Source organism: Arvicola amphibius, chromosome 10 (assembly GCF_903992535.2).
Source record: "Arvicola amphibius chromosome 10, mArvAmp1.2, whole genome shotgun sequence".
NCBI classification, from domain to species: domain Eukaryota; kingdom Metazoa; phylum Chordata; class Mammalia; order Rodentia; family Cricetidae; genus Arvicola; species Arvicola amphibius.
The window spans coordinates 117,690,487-117,715,289 of NC_052056.1; the positions used below are offsets into that span (position 1 = coordinate 117,690,487).

Below are 24,803 nucleotides of genomic sequence, written 5' to 3' on the forward strand. Positions count from 1 at the left end.
AAAATGTTTTTCAAATTTTATTTTTTATTTATGTGTATGTGTGTGTGCCTGTGTGAGGGTATGTCTATCACATGTGTACAGATACCCACACAAGCCAGAAGATGTCCTCGACCTGAACTTTGTATCCCCTGGGATTAGAGTTACAGGCAGTCGTGAGCTGCCTGACTGGGGTTCTAGGAAATCCAGGTCCTCTATAAGAACACTAAGTGCCCTTGACAGCTGAGCCATCTCAGGCCCCAAGAGGTCAGGTGACCTGGGTTACGTGTGGCTGGCTGGGTCTGCAGTGAGACAGGAGAAGAAAGTTTTCCTTCTGTAGGAATTCTGAGACATGGCCTATCAGATTTTGATGAACAAGCTCCTTGGGAATGTGCGCATTCGCTGAGCAATGGTCCCTCCTAAGATAGTAAAGAGGGCAGGGGAGTTGGGTAAACCATTTACCGTGTAAGCGTGAGGACCCGAGTTCGGATCTCCAGAACCCATGGGTGATGGTTGGTATTAATTGCTATTAATTAATTAATATTAATTGCCAACTTGATAGAATCTAGAGTCATCTGAGAGAAGGGTCTCAGGGCACACCAGCGGGGGTCATCTTGAGTAGGTTGGTGGAGGCAGGAAGGTCTGCTCACTGCGGGTGACACCAATCCCTAGGCTAGGGCCCCAAACTTTATGAAAAGAGGAGAGGCAGTAAAGCTGAGTGGTGACGTCATCTGCCACCACCTCCAGTTCTCTGTCATTCCTGACGCTGCCCTCAAATGGGAGCAGAAATGCCCTTTCTCCCTTGGGTGGCTTGGGCCACGGCTGTCACATTTCATTACAAGCAACAGAAAGAGCAACTAAGACGCTGTGTAAAAAGCCAAGTGTGGTGGTGTACTCTTCGAAGCCCTGCTCTGGAGACAAAGCCTGGATGGTCCCCAGTGCCTGCAGGCCAGCTAGTGTATGCTCCACAGTGAGCTCCCGGCCAGTGGGAGTCCCCGTTTTAAGGAAAGATGGATGGCACCCGAGAAGCAACACGCAACGTTGACCTGCAGCCTCCAGACACATGCATACACACGCGTGTGTGCATACACATAGAGCGTACACACACAGCACGGGCATGTACACATGCAACTCTGCTCAATGTTTCTAGGTTATTGCATCGTTAACACAAAATAGAGTCTGCTTGCTGGAGAATCATTTTAAGGGTCTACCTTTCTTTTTTAAATGGGAGGGGGATATTTACTGAGGGTTTTGTGTGTACGGAATAAAAAGGGGGATTGTCTATGCAGTAACCATCGTGAAATGCTCAATCCCCACAACGCAACTTGCTAACATTTACCAAAGCAGTTGTGATTAAGTGGGAAGCAAGCTACTGAAAAATCTACACACACACACACACACACACACACACACACAAACCCAGCCAAGTGAGATCAAGAGACCATAAAGTAAACAATCTATAGAGAACGAAATGTAATTTATTTCCTGGGGGAAGCCATCTAAACCGACAGCAGTCACAGCGACTCCGTTTGCAGACTCCGTCCCCACCCTCTGGAGCCTAGTGCAGCCGGTGCATTTGAGGATGGGGAAATCAGCAGACTTGACTGGCAGAACTGTGATTCTAGAACTGGATGGTGGGCCTCAGAGATAGGCGGTCCATTGCAGGAAGGAGGAGGGTGCTGCTGGCCTCAGGCTGTCTGAGAACTTCCATAACCCAAGTAGCATCTGAAACCCAATGAGCCTGTCACCCAGGCAAAGTGGAGACGGGCAGGGTGGGGGTGGGGGATGATTTGACTTTTCACATGTGCTGGGTTTTCTCACTGCCAAATTGTTGCCCCAGTAAAGCCTAGGCTCCCTCTAAGGGTTGCTCTGAAATGGTCTGTCACAGAAAGTTAGATGTGGCCCCAGGGCAGGGACCCAGCCAGCACACCTGTGCTTGAGAACAGGAAACATCTTCTCAGGCCAGGTACTAAAAGTGCCAGGTAGCTAGGAAGGATCGGATGGGGTCCCTGGGGATGGGGGCCTTTGTCTAGCATGCTAGGACCTGGATGCGAGCGTGCTTGGGGGCAGCACTGGCAGGTGCGTGTCTACAGATCAGCTTACCTCCCCCACCTGTCTGGGGCCCTCCTCAAGTCCCTGATTCAGGGCAGCAGAGAAAAGACGCCTGTCTTCCTTATAGGAACTTCCAGGAGCCTTCCTGCTTTCACTGGGGCCTGGCCTACACGCAGAAAGGCAAGGTGCACTGGCAGGGCTGTGGGAGCGGTTGGCACCTCTCCTTCCAGAGTGCAGCCTGGCTCTGGGCCACCTGGACAAGCCCAGAGTTCCTCTCACTTGTGTAACCTGGACGGGAAAAGCTTTCCAGTGCTTAATGAATTCTCCCCTTCTGTCTTTGCTGCTGTTTCCTGTAGCCCAGGCTGGCCTGGGACTCACTATGGAGTCAAAGATGAACTTAAACTTGATCCTCCTGGCTCCACCTCCTGAGTGCTAAGATTACCGGTGTGCACCACCATGCCCTTGTGTGTGTGTGTTGCTTGAGTTCACATATATGTACTACCTGTTAAATCAGAAGAGGATGTCGGATTCCCCGGAACTGGAGTTACAGGCAGCTTTGAATGGCCATGTAGGTGCTGGAACCAAAGCAGAGTCCTCTGCAGGAGCAGCCAGTGCTCTCTCCCTGCTGAGCTGTCGCTCCAGCCTCTTTTTTTTTTTTTTAAATACAAATGTTTTATTTAATAGTCGCAGGTCATCATAGGCCAAGTGGTGGATACTCAGGACCCAGCAGGAAGGTCAGCGCAACCTCCGAGCCTCCCTTTCTGACTCCAATAGGGTGAGCACATCTCCCTCTCGAACGGGACCTTTGACGTTTCGGATGATGGAGCGGCTGGTGTCGTCCATAAATTCCACACGTACCTGCGTGCACTGTCCCTGCGAACCGGTCCTGCCCAGCACTTTGGTTACCCTAGCGAGCTTGATGGGCAGCACGTGACTCGTGTCCATGATGGCGGCGATCAGGCGGAGAGGGCTCCAGCCTCTTAATAGACTTTTTAAGAACTGATTTTGAATGGTGCTGGAGGGATGGCTCAGTGGTTAAGAGCACCAACTGTTCTTCCAGAGGACATGGTGGCAGCTCACAACTGTCTGTAACTCAAGATCCAGGGGATCCAACACCCTCACATAGACATAAAATTTAAAAAAATGGGAAAAAAACTGATTTTGCCTATTCAAAGGCTCAAGCTGTTCATACTAGACCATATAGCTTTATCTGTGTATGTTGTGCATATATGTGTGCTAAATGTGTTTTATATAAGTGTGTACATTTATATATTGTGTTGTGTGTGTGTGCATATATGTATACTGTGCTATTCCCTCGCAAGGCAGAGACAAAGGCAGGTAGATCTCTGTGAGTCTGAGGTCAGCCTGATTTACACAGTGAGTGGAACTCCAGACCTGCCAGGGCTACACAGTGAGACCCTGTCTCAAAAAAAAAAAGTCAAGGCGCTATTATTATTTAGGGTTTCTAAAGCTGTGATTGACACCATGACCACAGGGAACTTGGAGAGGAAAGGATTTCTTTAGTTTACACTTCCACATCATAGTTCATCACTGGAGGAGGTCAGGACAGGAACTGAGACAGGGCAGGAACCTGGAGGCAGGAGCGGAAGCAGAGGCCATGGAGGGTGCTGCTCACTGACTTGCTCTTTATGACGTGCTCAGCCTGCTTTCTAATAGAACCCAGAATCACCAGCCCAGGGGTGGCACCACGCACAACAGGCTGGGCTCTCCTACATCTATCACCAATTAAGAAAATGTCCTACAGACTTGCCTGAAGCCTGCTCTCACAGAAATATTTTCTCAGTTGAGGCTCCCTCCTCTCAGATAACAGGTAACAGGCCACAAATTTCAGTTACTATTACAGGGATTGTACACACACAAACACACACACACATTTATTTTTGTATGTGTATGTGCCTCTGAGTTTATGTCTTGCTCCACATGCATGCAGTGCCCGTGGAGGCCTGAAGAGGGCATCAGAGCCCCTGGAACTAGTGTTGCAGATTGCTGTGAGCTGACTGAAATGGGTGCTGGGAACTGAACTCCGTTTCTCTGCAAGAGTAGGAAGTGCTCTTAACCATTTATCGCTTCAGCCCCTCGTTGCAATTTTTAACAACTCAGATCATTAATAAATTATTTCTTCAGCAGAATCTCTCCAAGTTCGATTATAACCTACATTTAATTTAAAGGGAGGCCTGGGATTTCATGTCGATAGCTGGTATTTATTGAGCACCTACTATGTGCCTTGCGTTCACTGAATGCACTTAGTGGTTCTGGTAAGCACAGGTGCATATGCCCTTGCTTTAGCACTGAGGAAACAGAAGCCCAGAGAGGTCAGGTCAGGGTTGGAGTTGGTCAGGAGTAGATGGCGGAGCTGCGGCTTGCCCGGGGTCTTGTCTAACTCCCAGGTTCATCCTCCAGTCCCACAGTTTTGACCCCATTGATTATGAGAGAGGCTGAAATAGTTAGGGAATCTTTCCTGGTCATGAGCAAAGCTTTTACGGCCCAAAGCAGCATAGCTAACCTGACTGATGGAAGGCCTAAAATTTGAATTATGGAAGTGAAGGAATGAAAATGGCCTCATCCAGGGAGTTCAGAGTATCTTTATGAAGTGATGTCAACCCAAAGAACAACCACGGCTACCGTCATCATGGGGCTCCTTGGAGCCTCTGCTTCCCCAACAGCCAAGGACTCCTGAGGAACTGTGACTGACCATGATGGTCAAGTGAGGTGAGAGAGGGATCAGACTGGCTTGGGATCTGGGATAGCACACTCAAACAATAAGGCCATTTTTCACCAGGTTGGCACCACACGAAGGCTGGCAGGACTTGGAGGATCTAAAGGTTCTCCTTCCCACCCCCACAGCTACAGGTAGCACAGACCGCTATGGCCTCTGTGGGAAAGTCTTCTGGCCTTGTTTACCATCCATTGATATACATAGTTCTTTATTTTTGAGGCAGGGTGTTGTGTAGCCTAGGCTGGCCTCAAACTCACAATACAGCTGAGGATGTTCTCAAATCTCTGCAGCTTTCTGCCTTGAGGAGTACTGAGATCTCAGGTGTCCACCAGGATTTTTTATTTAATGCTGGGAACTGAACCCCAGGCTTCCTGCAAGACAGACCACCAGCTCTCTGCCAGCTGAGCCAGGTCCCTAGCTTCTGAATACATTTATTTATTCTTACATTATATTTATTTAGTAATGATAACATTATTGTTGTTGTCATTATTATTATTTGTTTTTCAAGATAGAGTTTCTCTGTGTAACAGCCCTGGCTGTCCTGGAATTCACTTTGTAGACCAGGCTGGCCTAGAACTCACAGAGAAACACCTGCCTCTGCCTCCTGAGTGCTGGGATTAAAGGCTATTTAATACTGTTATCTCCCTTCTGCCTCTGCCTGTCCTCCCTTCCCACTCTGTGTTGTTTGTCAGAGAACATGAGGTCAGTTCTCTCCTTTGACTTTTTCTTGGGTTCCAGGATGGAACGCAGGCCACCAAGCTTATGCAGTGTGTGTGTGTGTGTGTGTGTGTGTGTGTGTGTGCAGGCCACCAAACTTATGAAGTGTGCATGTATGTGTGTGTGTGTGTGTGCGCGTGACAAGCTGAGCCATTTTGCCAGCGCTCTTTTTTGCAGTGTTGGGCACTGAATCCAGGACCTTTCATGTTCTAGGCAAGCGCTCTGCTTCTCAGCCACACCCTGGATCCCGGCTGTATTTATGAATAATAAAAACATACATTTATTAACAATAAAAAAGCAATCGTATTTGGGGAACTTGATTCCAAGAAATAAAAGTGTCAGTATGTAAGGATATATAGAAAAGGATATTTACAGCACTCTTCTTTAGTGTGGGGGAAAAACTGGAAACCTCCCTGAACGTTCAGGAATAGGGGAATAATTGGATAAATTACGGCCCAGATATTCTATGAGACATCACATGGCGAAGGAAACAGTGAGTTAGATGCAGACATAGAGGCCTGGATGTGTATTTGTGACAAATAAAAGTGGGAGGGAAAAACTGATTGTGAAGTAGTATATGTGCCATGATCTCATTTTCACAAAAAAATAAAATAAAAGATGAAACTAAAACTGAACAAACCCCAAACCATAGAAAATGAAAGAAATGGTTAGTCTAAATATGAAAGGAAGAGAGACCAGATTCCTAGCAGGGACTGAGCCTTGGGGTCCAAAAGTTGGCATTCCCTTTCTGGGGGCAGTGAGTTTGCTTTTTAAAAGGTGTTGTTTTTAATTTTTTTAATTATGTATTATGTGTGGGGGTATATGCACGTTAGTGCAGTTACCCGTAGAGACCAGAAGAGGGCGTCAGATACCCCTGGAGTTGAGTCACAGAAAGTTGTGAGCTTCTTTGTGGGTGCTGGGAACTGGAGTCCTCTCCCAGTGTAACAAGTGCTCTTAGCTGCTGAGCCATCTTTCCAGCGTAGGCGTATGCTTCCGGGATCTTATTTTCAGTTTGTGTACGGTGTATGTGCGTTTGTTTTTGTGTATGCGTGCTTGTGGGCATGCATGCACACCTATGCATATGCTCGCGGAGGCCAGACACTGTGTGTCCTCTCCTACTGTTCTCTATACATTTTGGGGATGTTTGTTTGTTTTTATTTTGAGATAGAGTTTCTCATAGAGCCTAAACCTCCCTAAAATGGCTAAACTGTCTGGCCAGCATGCTCTGGGGACACCCCTGTCACCCCAATCCCTTAGCATATAAGCTACAGGTACCACCATACCCGACCTTTCTGGGGGTGCTATGACTCTAACTTGAGTACCTGTGCCTGCACAGCAGACACTTTACCCATTGAGTTACCTCTCCAGCCTGGAGTATACATTATACAGTTAGGCTTACCAGACTTGTCATTCTGTGCTCTCATAATTTGCTAAGTAATCTAACAAAGGCACAGTAAAGAAAGACAGAAGAAAAACAAACGAACAATCCCCATATGATGTGACTAGGTAACACCTTCCCTTGTCCAAGAATGCACAAGTGACTGGTGATTGTAATTTATTGATTACTGCCTCTGGGGCCTGCACCGTTTGAAGCGCTTTCCTGGGTTCTTGCTCTGGGATACGGAATACTTGGGAAGGAAGGCGGCTCCCAGGGTTATGTGATCTGCACGGGGTTGCACAGTTAGGGTACAAGGGGCATCTTCCCCTCCCTCTGCCGTTGCAGCAGCTTCCTTCCCTGCTGCCTTTCTAACCGAAGCCTTCCTCCTCCGATCCTGTTTTTGTTTCCGTTATTCTGCCACTACATTTGGTAATGGTGAAAGGGAACTGATCTGCCCTCCTAAGAATGAAACCAGAGGTCTCTGCACACAGTGCAACTTTTATTCCTGTCTGGCAGCCACTTGTAAATGGGGGAAACTAAGTCACAGGGTGCAGATGGGGTGCCAGCACCAAAGCAACTGACTCCAAGTCCCAGGCTGGCTCCCAGCTACTTCCTAGGAGTATGACTTCTGTTTTGCTTTGTTTTTATCTCCAGAGCTTTGCCGCCAGCTCCCTGTGCTGCTTTCCCTATTGAGTAAGAACTCTGAGGATAATCACTAATCTCAGCTGTACCGCGAGGCCAAGGCGTTCCAGGTAGGACCCACCTGAGGGCTGCTCTGGCTGCCCTGCACAAGTGGGAGGGAACCGAGGCTCAGAGAGGTTGAGTGCTTGGCCAAGGAAACTGGCCGCCCCGTGGTGCGGTGGAGACCATTGCCCAGTTCCTCCGGGCTCTTCTCATCTTGAACACCTGTTGCCAGGACACTCACCGGCAGAAGAACTCTTAGTGTTCTCCCTTCCTCTCTGGCGCCTCAGATTTGACAGACAAGAAAATCTTTTTGCGTCTGACCTGCTTGGTTTTGGCCTTGTTTTTAATTGTGTCTCCCCCACCGTTTCTTCTCTTCTCCTCCTCTACCCCTCCGTTCCCACCTCATAGTTTTGAGCCAAAGTCTTTGTCGTTCAGGCTGGCCCCCAACTCAGGAACCTTCCACTTCAGCTCCCTCCTGTCAGAGAGGTGGCCCACTGCGCTCAGCTTTATTTTGCTTTTTAATTTACTTACATTGTGCCTTTGATTGCGTTGTTTTCAATTTTATTTATAAACTGACTTTTGTTGTTTGTTACTTATGGAATGGCCAGGTGGCATATGCATTTTGTATTTTAAAAGAAGCAAAATGGGAAAAAAATGATAAGGTGAAAAGCAATTTCTCTCTCTCCCCCATCCCCCAGTGCCCTGGCTCCCCTCCCTAGAGGCATCTGATGTTACTGGTAGTGTCATGGTAACCTTCCAGGGCTATCTCAGTTAATCCACACGTTGTGTCGTTCTCTTTGAGAACACATAGCACCAACTCATTATTTTTAATGGCTACATGGAATTAAATTATTTTGTTAGTTATTCCCTGATGGATGAACATGGAGTGGCTTCTAGTTTGTGGCCTACAGACAATACAGCGGCTCATAATATTTACATTCCAGGCCTTTATTATATACCTGTATACAAGTCTGAACCACTCAAAGCAGGATTACTGGGTCAAAGAGCGCATGCATTGTAAACACCCATAATTCTTTTACTATTATTTATTAAAATGTTTTCAAATTTATTTTATGTGTGTGAATGTTTTGCTTCTATATATATGTATTTATATGAAAATGTATGTGTCTGGCACCTGTGGAGGGTAGAAGAAGGGGTTGGAACCCCTGGAACTAGAGTTTCAATGATTGTGGGTGCTGAGAACTGAAGCTGGGTTCTCTTGGGGAGGAGCAAGTGCTCTTAACCACTGAACCATCTCTTCAGCCCCTGTGGAGAATTCTTGCCTGGACATCCAAAACGACAGTGCGACTTTATAGTCCTGCTCTTAGTACTTGCGGGCTCTGCATCCTCTATGTGTGTAAAATCTGAGCATGTTGCCAGTACATGTGGTTTTAATTTCTGATTTTCTTCTGCTATACCTGAGTTTGAGCTGTTTGCACTAACTAGGTTTCTGTAGACTGAACGCCTTCAAGAACAGAAATTTATTTATACAGTTTTGGAAACCTAAGACTAAAAGTACTGCTCCATTTCAGTCCTGTTGTGGTTCCCTTCCTGTGCACAGGGGAGAATTGCATTTCCTGTGACTCTTCTGAGGGCACCGAGCTCAAGACAAAGACTCAATCCTCGTGCTAATTACCATGTCCAAACTCCATAAGGTCCTTTGTAGGCTTTCAACATGAATTGTGAGTTCGATTCAAGTAGCCAATCCTACCAATCCTAGCAGAAAATTAAGTTGAGTTGTGTGGTTTTCTTTTTTTTTTTTGGTTTTTCAAGACAGTTTCTGTGTAGCCCTGGCTGTCCTGGAACTCACCCCTCCTCCCGAGTGCTGGGATTAAAGGCGTGTTACACCAATGCTGGGCATTTTTTAATGCTAGCTTTCTTAATCTGTAAAGCGTTCACATGCTTTTTTGTCCATTTTTTCTGTTCTGTTTTGCTCCAGGACGGCACCCCCTCACCTCCCTTCTTTTCCTTTCCTCTCTAACTTGCTTAGACTATGACCAGCTAGTAGGCTGCAGTCTGTATATGATGAACATGTGTGGACCCCACATGTACTGCTGAGATCTCAGTAACACCATGTATGAGGCTGACGTGTCTGGTTTCCCCCTTGTATGCTTCCCTCAGTAGCATCTGGACAGATTTGTGACCTTGGTTTGAGATCAGCAGGTCAGCAATTAGGATTTGCTTTGGACAGATTAGGAAATGAGGGACTGAGCTTAACTTTGCCGGGCAGGGTCACAGCTAGGGATAGCAAAGCCAGTTCCTGGCATCTTTTCCAGAGCCTTCTGGATTCACTCATGGCCTTGAGCCACTCAGTGACAGAGTTTGGGGGTGTCACTGCACCCCTCTGAGCTAGCTCACTTAAGATAGGTCTGAGGATTCTCTGAAGTAACATGTGAACCACCTTCGTTCCAGGTTTGAAGGTTTAGGATAGTTTCAAAGCTCCATTCCTAAGCCAGTTTTCTCTCCGGGGTATTACACTCCCACCTACCTGTCTCTCCTGCATTTTACTCTTCCTTTGTTTCTTTGAGGCAGTGTGTAGCCCTGGCTGGCCAGGACCTCCCAGAGATCTGCCTGCCTCTGCCTACTGGGATTGTAGGTGTTCTCCACCACGCCCTGCTAATTCTACCTCTTTGCAAGCCAACTTTCCCCCTCCCTATATTTTGGGGCTGAAACCTGGAGGGTTGGAAGACAGTCTTCAGTAACAGCACTTCTCCCATTAACTCTGAAGAAGAAATGCTGGTTTCTGAACGCTTGGAGCCAGAGGAAGGGCCTGCTCCCCACACAGCACAGTGTGAATGTGGCACATAGCAAGAGCGCAGGGGACATTTATGCAAGAAACGCCTGCTTGCATGCGGAGTGGGCGCAAAGCGCTCCCGAAGCACGTGTGCTTTAGGAGCTCAGCGCTCGGTAGGCACCGAACCCCGAGCCCTGGCTTCGGGGTGCAAGGGTTCGAATCCCCGACCTCGGGCAAACACCTCGCTGCCTTTGTGTCTCTGAGTGCCATTCCTCCGCCCGGTGCACAGCGGCCGGCGGGCGGGAGGTTTCGAGGACACTCCTCAGCACGGTCGGACAGGCCGGCCAGGCCCACGCCGCGCCCCAGGCCCGAGCAGCTACCAGGGCTCGGAGGCGGCTCCGGGAAGCCGCGGCCTCCTCGGGCCGCGATAGTCGCGCGCCCGCGCCCAGGGCGGGGCGTCCACGCAGCCCCGCCGTCCCGCGGCCGCCCGCACCTCTTTCTCTCCCTCGCTCCCTCCCTCTCTTCCTTGCTCGCTCGCTCGCGCCGTCCCCGCTCCGAGAGGGCCGCGCTCGGCTCAGCAGCGCCTCCCGCGAGCCGCCGCCGCCGCCGCGGCCCCTCCCCCGCCCCCCGCGCGGCCGGCGCCCGTCACGTGACGCGCCGCAGCCAATGGCGGGCCGAGCCGCGGTCGGCGGCCGCCATTGCTGTCAGAGCGAGCGAGCCCGGGGAGGGAGGAGAAGCGCGGCCGACTGGGGAGGAGGAGGGGGGGGTGGGGAGGAAGAGGAAGGAGGGGACGGCGCTCGGCTGCCGGGGTCGCCCGCTGGCTTCGTCCGCACCCCCCCCTTCGCGGGCTCGCGCGGCGGCGGCGGCGGCGGCTCGGGGCGGCTGCGGGGCTCGCGTGCCTCACGCGCCGGCGCGGCCGAGGGCGAGTCGCCCGCCGGCTGGAGATAAACAAGGCGGCCGACGAGGCGGCGAGGCGGAGGCGGAGGCGGCGGCCCTGCGCGACAGAGGCGGGCGGCGTTGCCGCGCCGCGCCCCCCGCCGCCGCCGCCGCCGCCCTCGGGCCTCCCGCGCGGGCCTCGCGCCCCGGTGCCCGCGAGCCGCCGCCCGGCCCGGCCCGCTCCGACATGCCCCGCTCTGGCGGCCGGGCTCGCGGAGGACCATGACCGCCGCGGCGAACTGGGTGGCGAACGGGGCGAGCCTGGAGGATTGTCACTCCAACCTCTTCTCGCTGGTGAGTGGCGGGGCGGGGGCCCGGGTGGGGGGCGCGACCTCCCCGCCGCGCAACTTTCTCCTCCCGGAGCCCTGGCGGCGTCGGCGAGCGCCGGCGCCCGGCGTGGACGTGCGTGTGGAAGTCGGGGCGCTGCGGACGCCGGGGCGCGCTCGGAGCGCCCACCTCCGTGGCAATCACACCCCCCTTCCCCTCCCCTTCCCCCTCGGTTTTTTTTTTCCTCCTCCTTCCCGAAATGTGGAAGGCTTAGAATTCTGCCTGTGCAGCCGCCGGCGCCGGCGATTTGCAGGCTCGTCCTCTTCCCCCTACCGGATCGGCAGCTCTCCCGCGTCTGCCTTCTGAATTTTCTTTTCTTTTTCTTTTTAAAATTCCACAATGACACCTGCGATTTCGCCCGAAAACAGTTGATGGAAGGCGATTGTGTCAGGGAAAGGACTCTGGCAGCGGAAGCTCGCGCGGTTGTAAACACGGACAGCCGCCCGCCTCTCGGGGCTTACTACGCCGGAGAGCGGGAGAGCCATTACTCGGAACCCACGGAAGGTGGAGGAAGCTGCTGCTCCTCAACTCCCCTCCGCTGCCTTTAAAAACTGTTTTCTCTGCCCTAGCAAGAAACACACACACACACTCTCTCTCTCTCTCTCTCTCTCTCTCTCTCTCTCTCTCTCTCTCTCTCTCTCTCTCTCTCTCTCTCTCTCTCTCTCTCTCGAGCAACAAGCTGGGCGGTTTGATAACATCGCTTTTATCTGCCTTCGCCTCTCCGCTCTCCCGCTCTCGCCTCTCTGATAATTGACAACTTTTGCTTTGGAAGTGCATCGCCTGCCTTAATCTCGAAGCATTTAGGGTGTCAATTGTTCTCCTGGAAGCCTGGCACCCGACGACGGCGGCTCGGTTCATCGAAATTAAAAATGTATAGGGCTCCAGCAACTCTTTCCTGGCGGTGGCAGTGACATTTGGTGGTAAATGCCATCTTTGCTTTTTATTGGGTCGTATTACCTAGCTCTGAAAACATTCGCGTTGTTAAACCTGGCACTTAGACTGATAACGGGAGTGCGTGGTCCTTAAACACGCGCTTTGTGCCTGAGTTCCAGTAGTGGAGCTGTGTGCCCGAGAGAGTAGGAATTTGTTTAAATATTGAGCAAAGATTTGTAAACAGATGTAAGGCAATTATGTTTCAAGCGTAGAATATAATTGGAAAATTGGTTGAACGGCTTATTTAATTTAGCTTTAAAAACTGAACTTATTTAGAGTTGTGTGCCCAATATTTTTCTGGGGGGGGGGTTGGAGGATTGCTGCCTTTTGGAGAACATGCATTTATTGCAAATTATTTTCTGGAACCCCTGCTGTATATAGAAGCTTTATTTCCTCTCAGTCCTTGTTTACACTGGATAAATAATTTAGTGTTGAAATCGTAATTAGTTACATTTAATTATGGGTGGCATAGATGCTTTTTGTCCCCTTGGAGACTAGTGGAGAAATAGGAATTCTTGCCAACTTTGAAAGTGTCATTTTATTTTCATGCAGATAAAGAAATCAAGCATGCGTTTGGCCTACAAAGACCTAGTGACATAGTATTTCTGCTTCTACTGGTGTAACAGCGGGCTGATTTCTTCTCACCCTGAATTTTATCTAGATGCTGAGTTTTAAGATTCAGTTAGAAGTTGGGGTTCTTCCCTTCACTACTGTGGTAATTTACCCTTGATCTTTTGATAAACTGCTTTTGCCTTCCTGCCCCCCTTCCCTGCCTGTCATTTAGTATTAGGTTCAGGGACCTTCATAGATCAGCAAACGTATTGATTAGGGGGTATTTAAAATGGTTTTGTTTGGCGGCTGGGTGACCACATTGACATATTTACAGGTAATTAAAATAACCAAGTCAGCCCGTATTAGTTCGGGAGAGCTCCCAAATTGCCATACATCATGCTGACTAGTAATGGCTTGTGTGCATGTGGCTAATTTATACACAATGAATTGGGTGGACAGTGGAGCACAGCTGCACTGTGGGGTCTTTCCTTATCTCTGAGCTTTAAGGGGGTGATAGTGTGGAGATGAGATGTTTGAAATTCTTTGCTGAAGATTCTGGACTTTCATTTTTACTGGCCTAAGGATGCATTCTGGGTATTTCTCCTCTAAACATCTTTAAACCAAAGAGTTGACTTTTGAATATAATTTAAAGTACAATTAACTTTTTGGGTAACCCATTGGAAATGCAGAAATGCTTAGATTGGTTTAAAAATGTAGAATGCTTATATTTCCTGGTATCTGGAGATGAATAAATGCTGTTTAACTTTCAAAAAAATGACTTATTTATTTTTACTTTATGCGCATTGATAGATGTTTTACCTGCTTGTATGTCTACAAGAGGGTGTCAGAGTCTTTGGAATTGTAAGCTGTCATGTGGGTGCTGGGAATTGAACCTAGGTTCTCCAGAAGAGCAGCCAGTGCTTTTAACCCCTGGACCATCTTTACAGCCCCCAAATTTATTTTTAAAAGAAAAAAAAAGCAAATTTCAAATCGTCTTTTTTTTTTCTGATTTCAAATTGAGAACTTTTCCTGAAGACGATTTACAGACAGCAACCTGCTGTGTTAAGAATACATCGCCTAAAGAACATAGTTGATTCCAAAAGGGAGGCAGTTATCACCTTTTCAAATCATGTGTTGTGTCCAAAGAGTTCTAGGTACTTAGCGTTTTGTACTTTTTGACACTTTGGCTGCAGTTTTGTTTCTGAGCAGAGAAGGTTATTCTAGAAAATGTGGCTGCACGCTCACGTTATGGTAGATGGAAGTGGAAACTGGGATAGGGCTGTGTGGAAACAGTGACCCACCACTTTCTGTTATCCTGAGGTCATCAGCATGGCTTAGCAAAAGTTGGTTGAGCAATCAGGCATCTTAAGATTTTAGTTTCTAGTATTTTACTGCGTTTGTTTTCTGATACTGCCTGGAGTCCTATTTCCTACACTTTGTTTCCTATCTCCTCCTGGGTTTTCCTAACCTGTGAAAGGCATCAATGTGTCTGATGCAGACCACGGTGCTGTTTCTTACTCCACAAATGTGAGATTTGTAGCCTCGGCAGTAAATTCATGCTTTGCTGCACCTTTATAATACGAACTGTTTTTGGGTGCTGACCTTCAAGTTTTTGGGTGACCCCTGGTTTATTCACTCACTCATAATTCAGTAAGTGCACTAAATTTTCCTTTTTTGGAAACTGTAACAGTGTACTCTATGGCTGCAAGCTCACCCTGTGGGAAGACACATTATAACTTCCAGATACCCAGTGTATCTCTTTGTTTTTCTTTTGAGATAATATGAAGAAAGTAACTTTGTGTCCGTTAGGCTAGACTTAAGTATGCTGGGATTGAGGGAGCCATTTTTAGTTCTTAAATGTTTGTTCCACATTCACGTTTGATTTGCTTAAAATCTCCCTGACTATAGATAATTGGGTAATGAGGTCAGATTCGCACTGAATTAAAACACATGTATACACATTAGTACTAACTTCCGACTGAGGACCATTCATTCTGTATTTGAAGCTTTTAGGGGAAATTGTTGTAGACCTCATTTCCTTTTGTCTTATGAGAATTATTTTCCCCTCCAGAAAAGGAAGGTAGTTGGAAATGTTGAAAACTTGAGATGTTTAAAACTTAGAAAAGAATAAGGGGGACTCTCAGGTGGAAATAAGGAAAAAGGAGATTTGCTAAGGTTTCAAAGTGTCCCAATTCTGCACACAGTTGTGGTTTTTTTCACCCTAGTTTGCAGTTTTAATATTTAAAATAAAAGTACATTTAAAGCATCTTTTTCATAATGCTTCATTTTCTTTAATGAAAATATTTATAAATATGCCAGTGTGTTTTCTGTTTAGCATTTGTTGTTAGTGACACATGGCATTATAGTATTTATATATTTTTTAATGGCAATAATTGCTGCCCGGTAATGGTTGCCATATTAACCTCCAATTGCTAGTAAATATTTTTAAGTACATAATAGACAGCAATTTAAGGCATAGTGTAGCAGTTTACTGGACCGTTTTAAAGAGCCATTTGTACGTGTGATGAGTTCATAATTTAAAGAGAAATAATGTACCTGAGATCTGTATGTGCCAAAGGCTTTGGCATGCTCATTGAGAAAGAAGGCTGGTTCCATTTCTCTCTCTTTGTGAAGAGAGCAGGCAGGTTTGTGTTCAAGGCAGGAAGTGTTTGTTGAGTGTATGCAGGCGCTTTTGTACCGCTTCTTTGACCTGCTCTGGTCATTTTGTCATGAATATGTTAGATGATTTATATTGAAAGAAAGTCTCAAGGCATTTCTCTAAATATCATTGACTTAAAGTTGTGGCTTTTATTAATTAGTATGGAAAACTGATTTTTTGTTCACTAGCTATTTTAGCCTAGTTAATTGTGAGCTAATTGTATTCATCAAACATTTTCAGAGTTCTATACTCCGAGATGAATAAAGATAGAATTGAGATGGAACTCTGTATCTGTGTGCACAGGCATGCTGTAGATTATCAGAATGTTTTTATGAATAGTTCAGTCAGCTATCAAAGTTTGATTCAGAGGTAGACTAGATATTTTTGAATCCTTTGACTTATTTTTCAAGAGAAGATAATGTTATTTAAGCTAGTACAAGTACTGATTTGCATTCCCGTGGAAGAGGATGATATGTTTATTTCACAGGAGGTAGCCAATGAGAGAGATTAGATAAAGCTTATGAACATTAGCATGTGGTTGGATAGTAGGTGTGATTGGTAAATGGTGCTTTATAAGCATTTCTTAGAAGCATAGAGAGCAGACTCTCCAACATTGCTGCTAGTGTCCTTTAAGACACACTGCATGCGGATGTGCCTGGTAGACTGTGTGTGGTGCCATTTACCAGAATCTCTGATCATTTTAGAAATAATTCTGTTGTTGCAAAGAAATAACAGTGCATCGCAAAGACAGTTAATTAGATAGTGTAAATTAGATAGCCTATGGGAGTAGCTTCCCCTCCCTCCCAAACAAGAAAATATAAAACAAGTCAACACACAGTTGCCTCTTAGGACTCGCTTAGAGTTTTAGACTTAGAGACTCAATATTTTTAAGTGTTCTTGGAATATCTGACTTTCCCCTATTGATGGATCACATCCTTCTGATCAGGTTCAGTTAATTCCCTTTTATGCTATATCCCTCTATTGTTTATTTGAAAGATTTGAAGGCGTTAGCTTTGTTCTGTTGAGAGAATTTACTTCATTACATAGGGGAGGTGATATTCCATTAATCTTGGTAAATATTAACACAAGTGAGGAATTATAAATTCAGACTCATTTGCATGAGTGAAATACCCATGCTTGCCCAGTATTTTAGTATAGGCACTTATGTCCATCAGCGTAGTTTTCTAGCTTTGCTTAGTTGATTGAAAACAGTTGGGAAATTTTCTTAAAAATGCTGTAGTCTGTTTCTTTGGGGAAGTTTTCCTCTGCTCCATTGTACATTACTGCATTTAAGGCATCAGTAGAGGAGAACACCCCTTCCTAGCTGCTGTGGTGGCTATCACTAGGGAGCCCTTCTCTCTGTGTGCATGTGTTGGTGATGTTTGTTGGACAAGTCTCCCTGAAGCTAGTGAAGTGTCTTTTAGACTGTATTTGGATTCCCGTCTAAAACCATAATATGACTGCTTTCTTTCCAGAGGAAAATTGGGGGAAATCGGTTTTGTCAAGGAAAATGTTCCTTCACTGGTGTCTCTGAATGTTTATTTTCTCATTCTCGGGGAATTATGGTAGGATATTTTAAAGCTGTATTTGTATTACTTAACAGTAAAGCATACAGCTTTCTGCATTTTGTATCTTTTCAAGGTAGTGAAATTCCATTACTATTAAAGGAACTTCCTGGTTATTATATTAAAATTTCACTTTGGCATTATTTTGTATATCTTAAATTGTAGCTTTAACTTGATAAAGAATTTTTAGATCATTCATTCATCCATTCTTTCATAATCTCCTTGTCTTCCCTATCTCTACCCCCCCTTCTTTTTTTTTGTTATTTTTGAGATAGGGCTTCATTTTATAGCCCAGGCTAGCCTGGAACTAACCAGAGAACCCAGCTGGCCTCAAACTCCTCAGAGTAATTGGGTCATCCAAGTCCCTTGAGTGCTGAGATTACTGAGTCTTCATTAGAGGCCCTGTCAAGTTCCACACCCAGAGCGCACACAGTGCGAGGAGAAAGTTAACTCCTATGAATTGTACTCTGACACCCAGACACAGAGACATGTGTACACACACACACACACACACACACACACACACACACACCACACGCAAGTAAATGTAATACAAATCTGTTAGATTCTTTTGACTATAATTTATTCTTAATTTGTATCAAATCACTGCATTAATTGGACATTTGACATTTGATCTTAAAATTGAAATTGAGGAAAACATTTGTTTCTAATAGATAATTATGGACAGGATTTTCACAGTACTGTTGGAAATGTTTAAAACTGAGATTCTAATACTTACGAAACTTTATGAAGATGATTATCTGAGACAGGGCTGGCTACCCTGTGGCTGCCGCTTGCCTGGGACTCAAGGTAGGCTTTCTGCCTCTGCCTCTGCCTCTGCCCAGGAACGCTAGGGTGATAGTTGCCCCACACCATACTTGCTAAGTTGTAAAAACTGTTCAGTATCGCGTCCTCTCTAAAGGTTTCCTTGGTTTCCACAGGCAGAACTAGTTGCTCAGATTCTTGATATACCTCTGAGAAACAGATGAGTTTTTATAAGGTGCTGGCACTGTCAAATCATCTTGGTGTTCTCGCTGCACTTTAGGCACTTTTAGGCTCCTTGTGTCAGACAGCTCCCTTCACTCCCAGAGGTGTCTTTGGGGGCTTGTTTGGGTTCTGATCAGAAGTATGCCATTAAAGACTTTTTTTTTTTTTTGGTTATTAAAGACTTTTGAGTTGGGCCTGGAGCCTCATGCCTTTAACTCTACCACTCAGGAAGGAGAGGTAGAGGATCTCTGTGAACTTGAGTTCAGCCTGGTCTATATAGAGTTCCAGAATAGCCAAGGCTACATAGAGAGACTTTGTCTCAAACACACACTTGATGTGCATGTGTACAAACACACGCACGCACACACACACTGAAAAAAAAAAAAACCAAACCCAAACCAAAAAAATGTAAGATAACTTAGTAGATGATTGTTGTATTGTCTGAATTTTGTTAGTGAGGCTGAATGCACTGTGACTCGGTGATGTCCTGAGTTATCTAAGCTTGCTGAGCTGCAGTTTTGTGATCTTTGGAAGTTAAGTCTGGCCCTACCAAGAGTTCTTTACTTTCCCTCTACAGGTTGTGTAGAGGCTTTTGCTCAGCCTTTAGTTACAAGGTCACTTTTCATGAGCCCCAGTAAAGAGCCCAGTAAAACAGGCAGTGAACTGGAACAGGGAAACTTGAGCCGAATTTAAATTTTTTTTCTAGTAATTAGGCAAATCAGGTTGGGCACAACCTCTGAACCTAATGGAAATATAGAAGGCAGGGGATGTAAAAAAAAAAAAAGTCCTCTTGAGTACATCTCATTTGTTTTAATAAACAGTTCCCTGGCTGACTCAGAGAGTTTCTGTAGCTTCTGCCAGTATGCTGGGATTTCGGATGTGCCCTGGAGGTCTTAAGCACACGACCACACAGGCCCTAGCGGCTCCCATGCTGTTCTGGGATCTTCCTCACAAGTGAGCCACCACTGAGAGGAGAGCCGAGGAATCCAGCTTTGCACGTGCGGTTAGATTCCCTACCTGCTTTGAGCTGTAACTGGCGATACTAGAACTTGGACCCTGGCTCTTATTTGGTAGTTGATGGTTACTCCCTTGGCAGCTCTGGAGTACCCTTTGGCCTTAATAGCAAGTCTGTTAATGTTTTGCGATTGGCCTGAGAGAATGTTAGAAACATAAATAAATACATTGTTCTTCTAAACACCACTCACCGTTAGCCTGACATGCCAGTTCTCCCTTTTGCTGCTCTGAAGAGTAGTTGGAGGCTGCCTACCCAGTTTCTGATTTTCATTTAACAATGTGTCTCAGAGCATCCGTTGTCACTGAAGGGTCCTCAGAGATCTATAGTCATGCTGCCTGTGAAGAGTGCCATAAGTTTACTATAGAATTTGAAATTGCCTTGCCTGTGTGCTCCGTATTCTAAGATATTAGGCAGGGTTCATTGTAGGTTTGTTTTCACCAGAAACCCTCTGTGCCTGGGGCTGTTGCAGTGATTATGCTGGGTGCCCACTACCTTGTGCTGCATTAGTGCCTGGCATTAGAGAGCACTATTTCCTAACATTCTCTTGGACGTCCCACAGCGGGAGTACCAACAGCACTTTCCTTGTTGTCTGGGCCTCCTCTGCCTTGGGCAGTGGGCCTGCCCTCCTCCAAGCCCAGGGGAGATTGCTGGTGGAGGACTCTTGAAGAGTATGGAGAGGCCGTGGTGTGCAGCTTAAAGAACAGCAGTTCTACAGAGAGGGCGCGGGCACCCCCCCGCCTCTGTACGGCTCTCCCTGCTGGCACTTTCTCATTAACATGTTGAGAGCATTGGCAGGTTCTGTGATGCTATCAGGAAAGAAGATTTTGTTTCTTTACCTTTTAGCTCTTCTGTCCTTAGACCATCTGAGAGACAGGCCTTTTGCTTGTTGTTTTATGTGGTAAATGAGGACTTCTGAGACCCAAGGAGATAAAAGGGATTTGGGGGTGAGATTGGACGGAATAGCCAATAAACTAATATTTAGAAATGTTAATTCTTTGTATGCTGTGCTTGAGAAATTTAGGTTATGTATAATTCATTTAGGAATAATGCACATCAGAAATGATTAAAATCTAGCTTGCACTTACCAAAGGGCTAAGGGTCTGATGTGTGGGGGAAAAGGCCTACATGTACTGTTTAATTTCCGAGATGCTATATGTCAGACCCAGAGGGAGCTGCATGGCCTGTGTGATGTCTTGAAGGTGGAAGACCAGAAGGAGCTTTAAACTGGCCTCGGGAGGGGCAGAGCTTAGGCTAGGGCTCCTGGGGGTGAGAAAGACCTTCTGTGGGGGACACTTCACATCTCTTAGTTTGCTGGGAGACTTTGCTGAGGTGGCATGTAGAACACTCTAGTTTATGACCCTGCTTCTTGGCTTCCTTTTAAAACAAAGCGCCAAAACTTACTGAGGTGGAATTTTCATTAGGTGGAAAATTTGAAGTGTGAGCAGGCCAGTGTAGATTAAGAAGCGATGATGTTAAAATAATCTTCTGATTCCTGAAATAATTCAGCTCTGAACTTTAAGGAAACAGAGCTGCATTGTGCAAAGTGCTAACAACTAAAGTGACAAATATTTCAGAACTGGACAGACGTGAAATCTTAAATGAGCAGATGGGACACAAAATGAGAATGGGAGATAATCCAAGACAATATAGAAACTATTAAGAGAAATGAATTGAGGAAAAGCAAGTGTGTTAAATGGTATTACATTGAATATGTGTTTAAAAGCCTTTCTAGGACTGCTCTCACTCACAGACAAATTGGAGCTCTTGAGCCGTCTGAGCCACCTCCTCCAGATTGCGCACATTCACACGCTAGTTTGTAGATCATGGTTGTTTCTCATGGAGTGACCCTGCTGCTGTGGGCGGATTTAAGTCTTGAGTGTGTGTGCTTGTGTGCTTTAGGTAGACAGTGAAATTTGTTTTCTCTGACATGAAAGTAAACACAGAGGGTAATCATAGTTTTTAAGGGCAGTCATGGACCTTGAGTGGCAGGTGAGGCTTGCTGTCTGACCGCTTAGTGGTTGATGACAGTAAGGGTGGGATCTGTGCCCTCATGAGCCAAGGGGATGGATGGATGGCCATGAGCCAGCCTGGGTCTCACGAGGGAATAGGAAGAGCAGCTCCCCAATGGCAGATTTGCTTTTGTTGTAGATTAGGAAGAACAGAGACAGGAAAAGGTGGAGATGTAATCTTGCTGGTGTGGCTGGGAAGGGGCCTCTTAGAGATAAAGGATGAGACTATAAGAAAGGAGTAAGTGTGCGGGGCAAGGCAGACTCAACGGCAGCTGGGGTTCGCCCTGAGCCCAAGGAGTTAGAGTACTGTGTTTTATTTTGAACAAACAAAATCTTAAACAAAATTCTGCCTTTTAAGATTACATTTATTTGTGTGTGTAGAAGTGGGGAGGGTTGCTATAGGTGTGTGGGAGACACAGGACAACTTGACATCGTTCTCTCTTACTTTTCAGGTCCTGCAGACTGAACTCAGGACCTAGGCTTGGCAGCAAGCACTGTTACTCATTGAGCTCTCTCACTGACTCCCAAATAGTTTATTAAATTGTGGCTAAAACGTTTGTACTTCTATGTTATAGTGGTTCATAGCAACAATCTCTTTTATTTTTTTTCTTATTTTATTATTGTTTGTTTTTGAGACAGGGTCTCACTGTATCTGTGACTGTCATGGAACTTATTATATAGACCAAGTTGGCTTCAAACTCACAAAGCTTTGCCCGCCTCTGTCTCCCAAATGCTGGGATTAAAAGTGTGCATCACTACAGCCATCTTAATAAGTGCTTTTTAAAAAAGTTTCCTTTTAATAAGTGGCTTGGGCTTGAGCACATCCCCCAGGAGGAGCTTGGCTTTAGCATTGGCATGCAGCTGTGGTTGTTAGTAGTGAGGAATCTCTTCCCAGACTCCTGAGATGGAAAGAGACAAAGCACTCCTACATATTGAGGATTGTTCTCAGGTTTCCCCGTGTGTGTGTGTGTGTGTGTGTGTGTGTGTGCACATACACGACTCCAGGCCCATTGGATTCTTTGTCCTCTCAAACCCTGAGTAACGGTACAGTGACCTTTGCTATCAGTGAGGTTGGCGGTGCTTGGCCTGGATATTGAGTCAAGTCTTGGCAGAGGGCTCACAGGGATAATAAAATTCCTCTCAGAAATAAAGGATGTGCAGTGCATGGTGGTGCATGGCTTTCATCTTACCACTGGGAGGCAGAGTCACAATGGATTTCTGTGAGACCCAGGTCAGCCAGACTGGCATGGTGTGACCCTGTTTAAAACAAAACAAAATCCCTCACCTCCAATTTGAACATTTTCTCAGTTTTAAGCGATAGAGATAGGTGTGTGTACTTTTCCTTTTGGAAGTATTTTTTGTATTAAAACATGGAATTGGAGTCCTATAAAAATGTGATGTAATCCTAGAACAATTGGTACTTAAAGAAATTTAGTTATATAATAATTACTCTAAACAAGGGTGGGGACTTTAAAATACAAAAGCCACATTTATCCATTTTGTGTGTGTGCCTGCATGTGTGAGTGTGTGAAGATCAGAACTGGGAGTCAGTCCTCTCATTCCGCCATGCTTCTGGGGGTTGGATGCAGGTTGTCAGACTTGCCAGCAAGTTACTTTACCCATGGCACCATCTTGTTAGCCTTTGGCAGTATTTAAAAAAAAAAAAAAACCAAAACAAAAACAAAAAACAAAAAAAAAGCCCAAACAAACTCATGTAATACCCAAACTCATGTAATACCTGAGCAGTTTATCATTTAGAGTTTATGCCAGAGCATAGAGCTAAACAATGTATTTATCCTACCATTCCAAATTGCAGGTTCTAACCTAATGTTTAAGGCACTCAAAACAAAGTATGTTAGTTTCTATATAGTAGACCCATCTACACAGATCTGAGCGGTGTCAGGTTCCTAGGACTCAGTTCATGGCCTTTGGAATGGCACAGATCTCAGGACACTTGCCACACATACCTGATGATCTGAGTTCCATCTCCTGGACCCCAAAATTATCCTCTCATTTATACGTGTGCATGTGGGCTCATATGTACATGTGTGTGTGCGTGCACACACACATACACACACACATGAGTGGTGGTGGTGGTGGGGAGAGACTCAATTCATTGTGTATAAATTACTTGAGATATATGTTCAAAGTATAATTTGTTGGTATTGGTGCTCTGATGGTGAGTCTGGGCTTTGCCATCCTGATGGCCCAAGTTTTGAGTCTGTCTGTAGAATCCTTTAACATTGAGTTACATTGTAGATACTTGTGAGCACTCATGCTTTGGACTAAGCTAATAAATTGACTTTTAAAGGAAATTTTATACATTTAATTTGAAGTAGAAGTGCTTGCTTGTATTCGGGAGATTTTTCTAATGAAATTAAGATAAATGGCTTGTGTTGGTAGTTTATGTGGTAAACTCTGTAACAGTCTACAATGACAGTGAGTGGGACTCACTAAGACAGGCATTTATATGCTAAAGTAACTGAGTTATGCTATCCAGCTGTCTTACAAGGTAGGTATGCTGCACTGTTAAGGACCAAAGAAGCTGACTTGACAATTTCCAGAAAGTTGTGAGAAACTGAATGGTAAATGTTAACATCTATTCTTAAAAATGCCTTGGATTTTAATATTGGCACAGAGCATAGGAATATTTTAAACAGCCCAGTTGAGTGTTCATGTTTTGTGCTGCAGCTTTATTTAGCTGTTTGTAATGGTTGATGATAATATTGTATGGTTTTGATGAATGGATTTGTCAGCTACAGACATGTATAATAAATAGTATACCAGTTGGCTATAAAACAGCAGTTCTAGGCCTCATTGGAAATAGTTTGCTATTTAATATCTGCTTTTGACTTGATGGCAGCAGACAGGACTAAGGGATAAGAATTGGATCCCAGGAAGGAGTTAGGTGCCCCCCTGTTTCAGAAGGCACTCAGAAGAGTTTAGCGACACAGAAGCACCATGGTGGGCAGAGGAGAAAGAAAAGATGAGGGAAAAGACTTCTTTTTTTGGTGGTGGTGTGCATTAAACTAGGACCTCGTGCATGCTACGTAGGCACTCTCTTACTGAACTATAACCCCAGCCCAGGGACGGCTTTTAAGAGGATTCTAGGCACGAGAAAATGCAGGGCCAGCAGGAATGAAGAAAGGGGAATGGATTTAAGTAATATTTTTGGAGGTAGAAGTGACAGGGTGAGGTGAGCAATTTCATAGGGGTCAAGTGGTAAACAGATTGTGGTTTTATACCATTTGCATTCTTGTGCATGCAAATCAAGGAGGAGCTGTTGGCAGCATTCAGGAGCTTCCTTAGACTGATGCTTTAAGCATAGGTGCAGGAAGCATTTTCTGACCTTACGTTCCCAAGCCTCGCAGAATTGGAACAACCCTCCACGCAGGAGAGTGAGTGTGTGTAACATCAGTGCTTATGGGCGGCCCGTTCCCAGAAACAGTAAGATTTATGAGGCAAGAGAAAAGACAGAAGGGAAGGTAGGAAAGGAGGATGCTAGATGGGAGGCGGGTGTGTAGGGCCTAGGATAGGAGGGT

At 45.8% G+C, this 24,803-nt stretch overlaps 2 protein-coding genes across 4 annotated transcripts in view; one reads left to right on the forward strand and one right to left on the reverse strand.

Annotated features, from left to right (window-relative positions):
• Positions 1-2,746: 2,746 nt before the first annotated feature.
• Positions 2,747-2,973, reverse strand: LOC119825771 (40S ribosomal protein S28-like). The gene has a single exon (XM_038346873.1). The coding sequence runs from the start codon at positions 2,971-2,973 to the stop codon at positions 2,764-2,766; it is 210 nt and encodes a 69-aa protein (XP_038202801.1). The 3' UTR covers positions 2,747-2,763.
• An 8,393-nt stretch (positions 2,974-11,366) lies between these two features.
• Med13l (mediator complex subunit 13L) overlaps positions 11,367-24,803 on the forward strand; it is a 224,371-nt gene continuing 210,934 nt past the window's right edge. For 2 of the 3 annotated variants that reach the window (XM_038345043.1, XM_038345044.1), the window contains exon 1: positions 11,367-11,508. In XM_038345043.1, the coding sequence (XP_038200971.1) occupies positions 11,437-11,508 (72 nt within the window). In that variant the 5' untranslated portion in view covers positions 11,367-11,436. The remainder of the gene's footprint in view (positions 11,509-24,803) is intronic. The other variant, XM_038345045.1, reaches the window with a different exon arrangement.

Excerpts from the sequence above, each read along its gene's own strand:
- LOC119825771 (XM_038346873.1), bottom strand. The coding sequence starts at position 2,973 with ATGGACACGAGTCACGTGCTGCCCATCAAGCTCGCTAGGGTAACCAAA.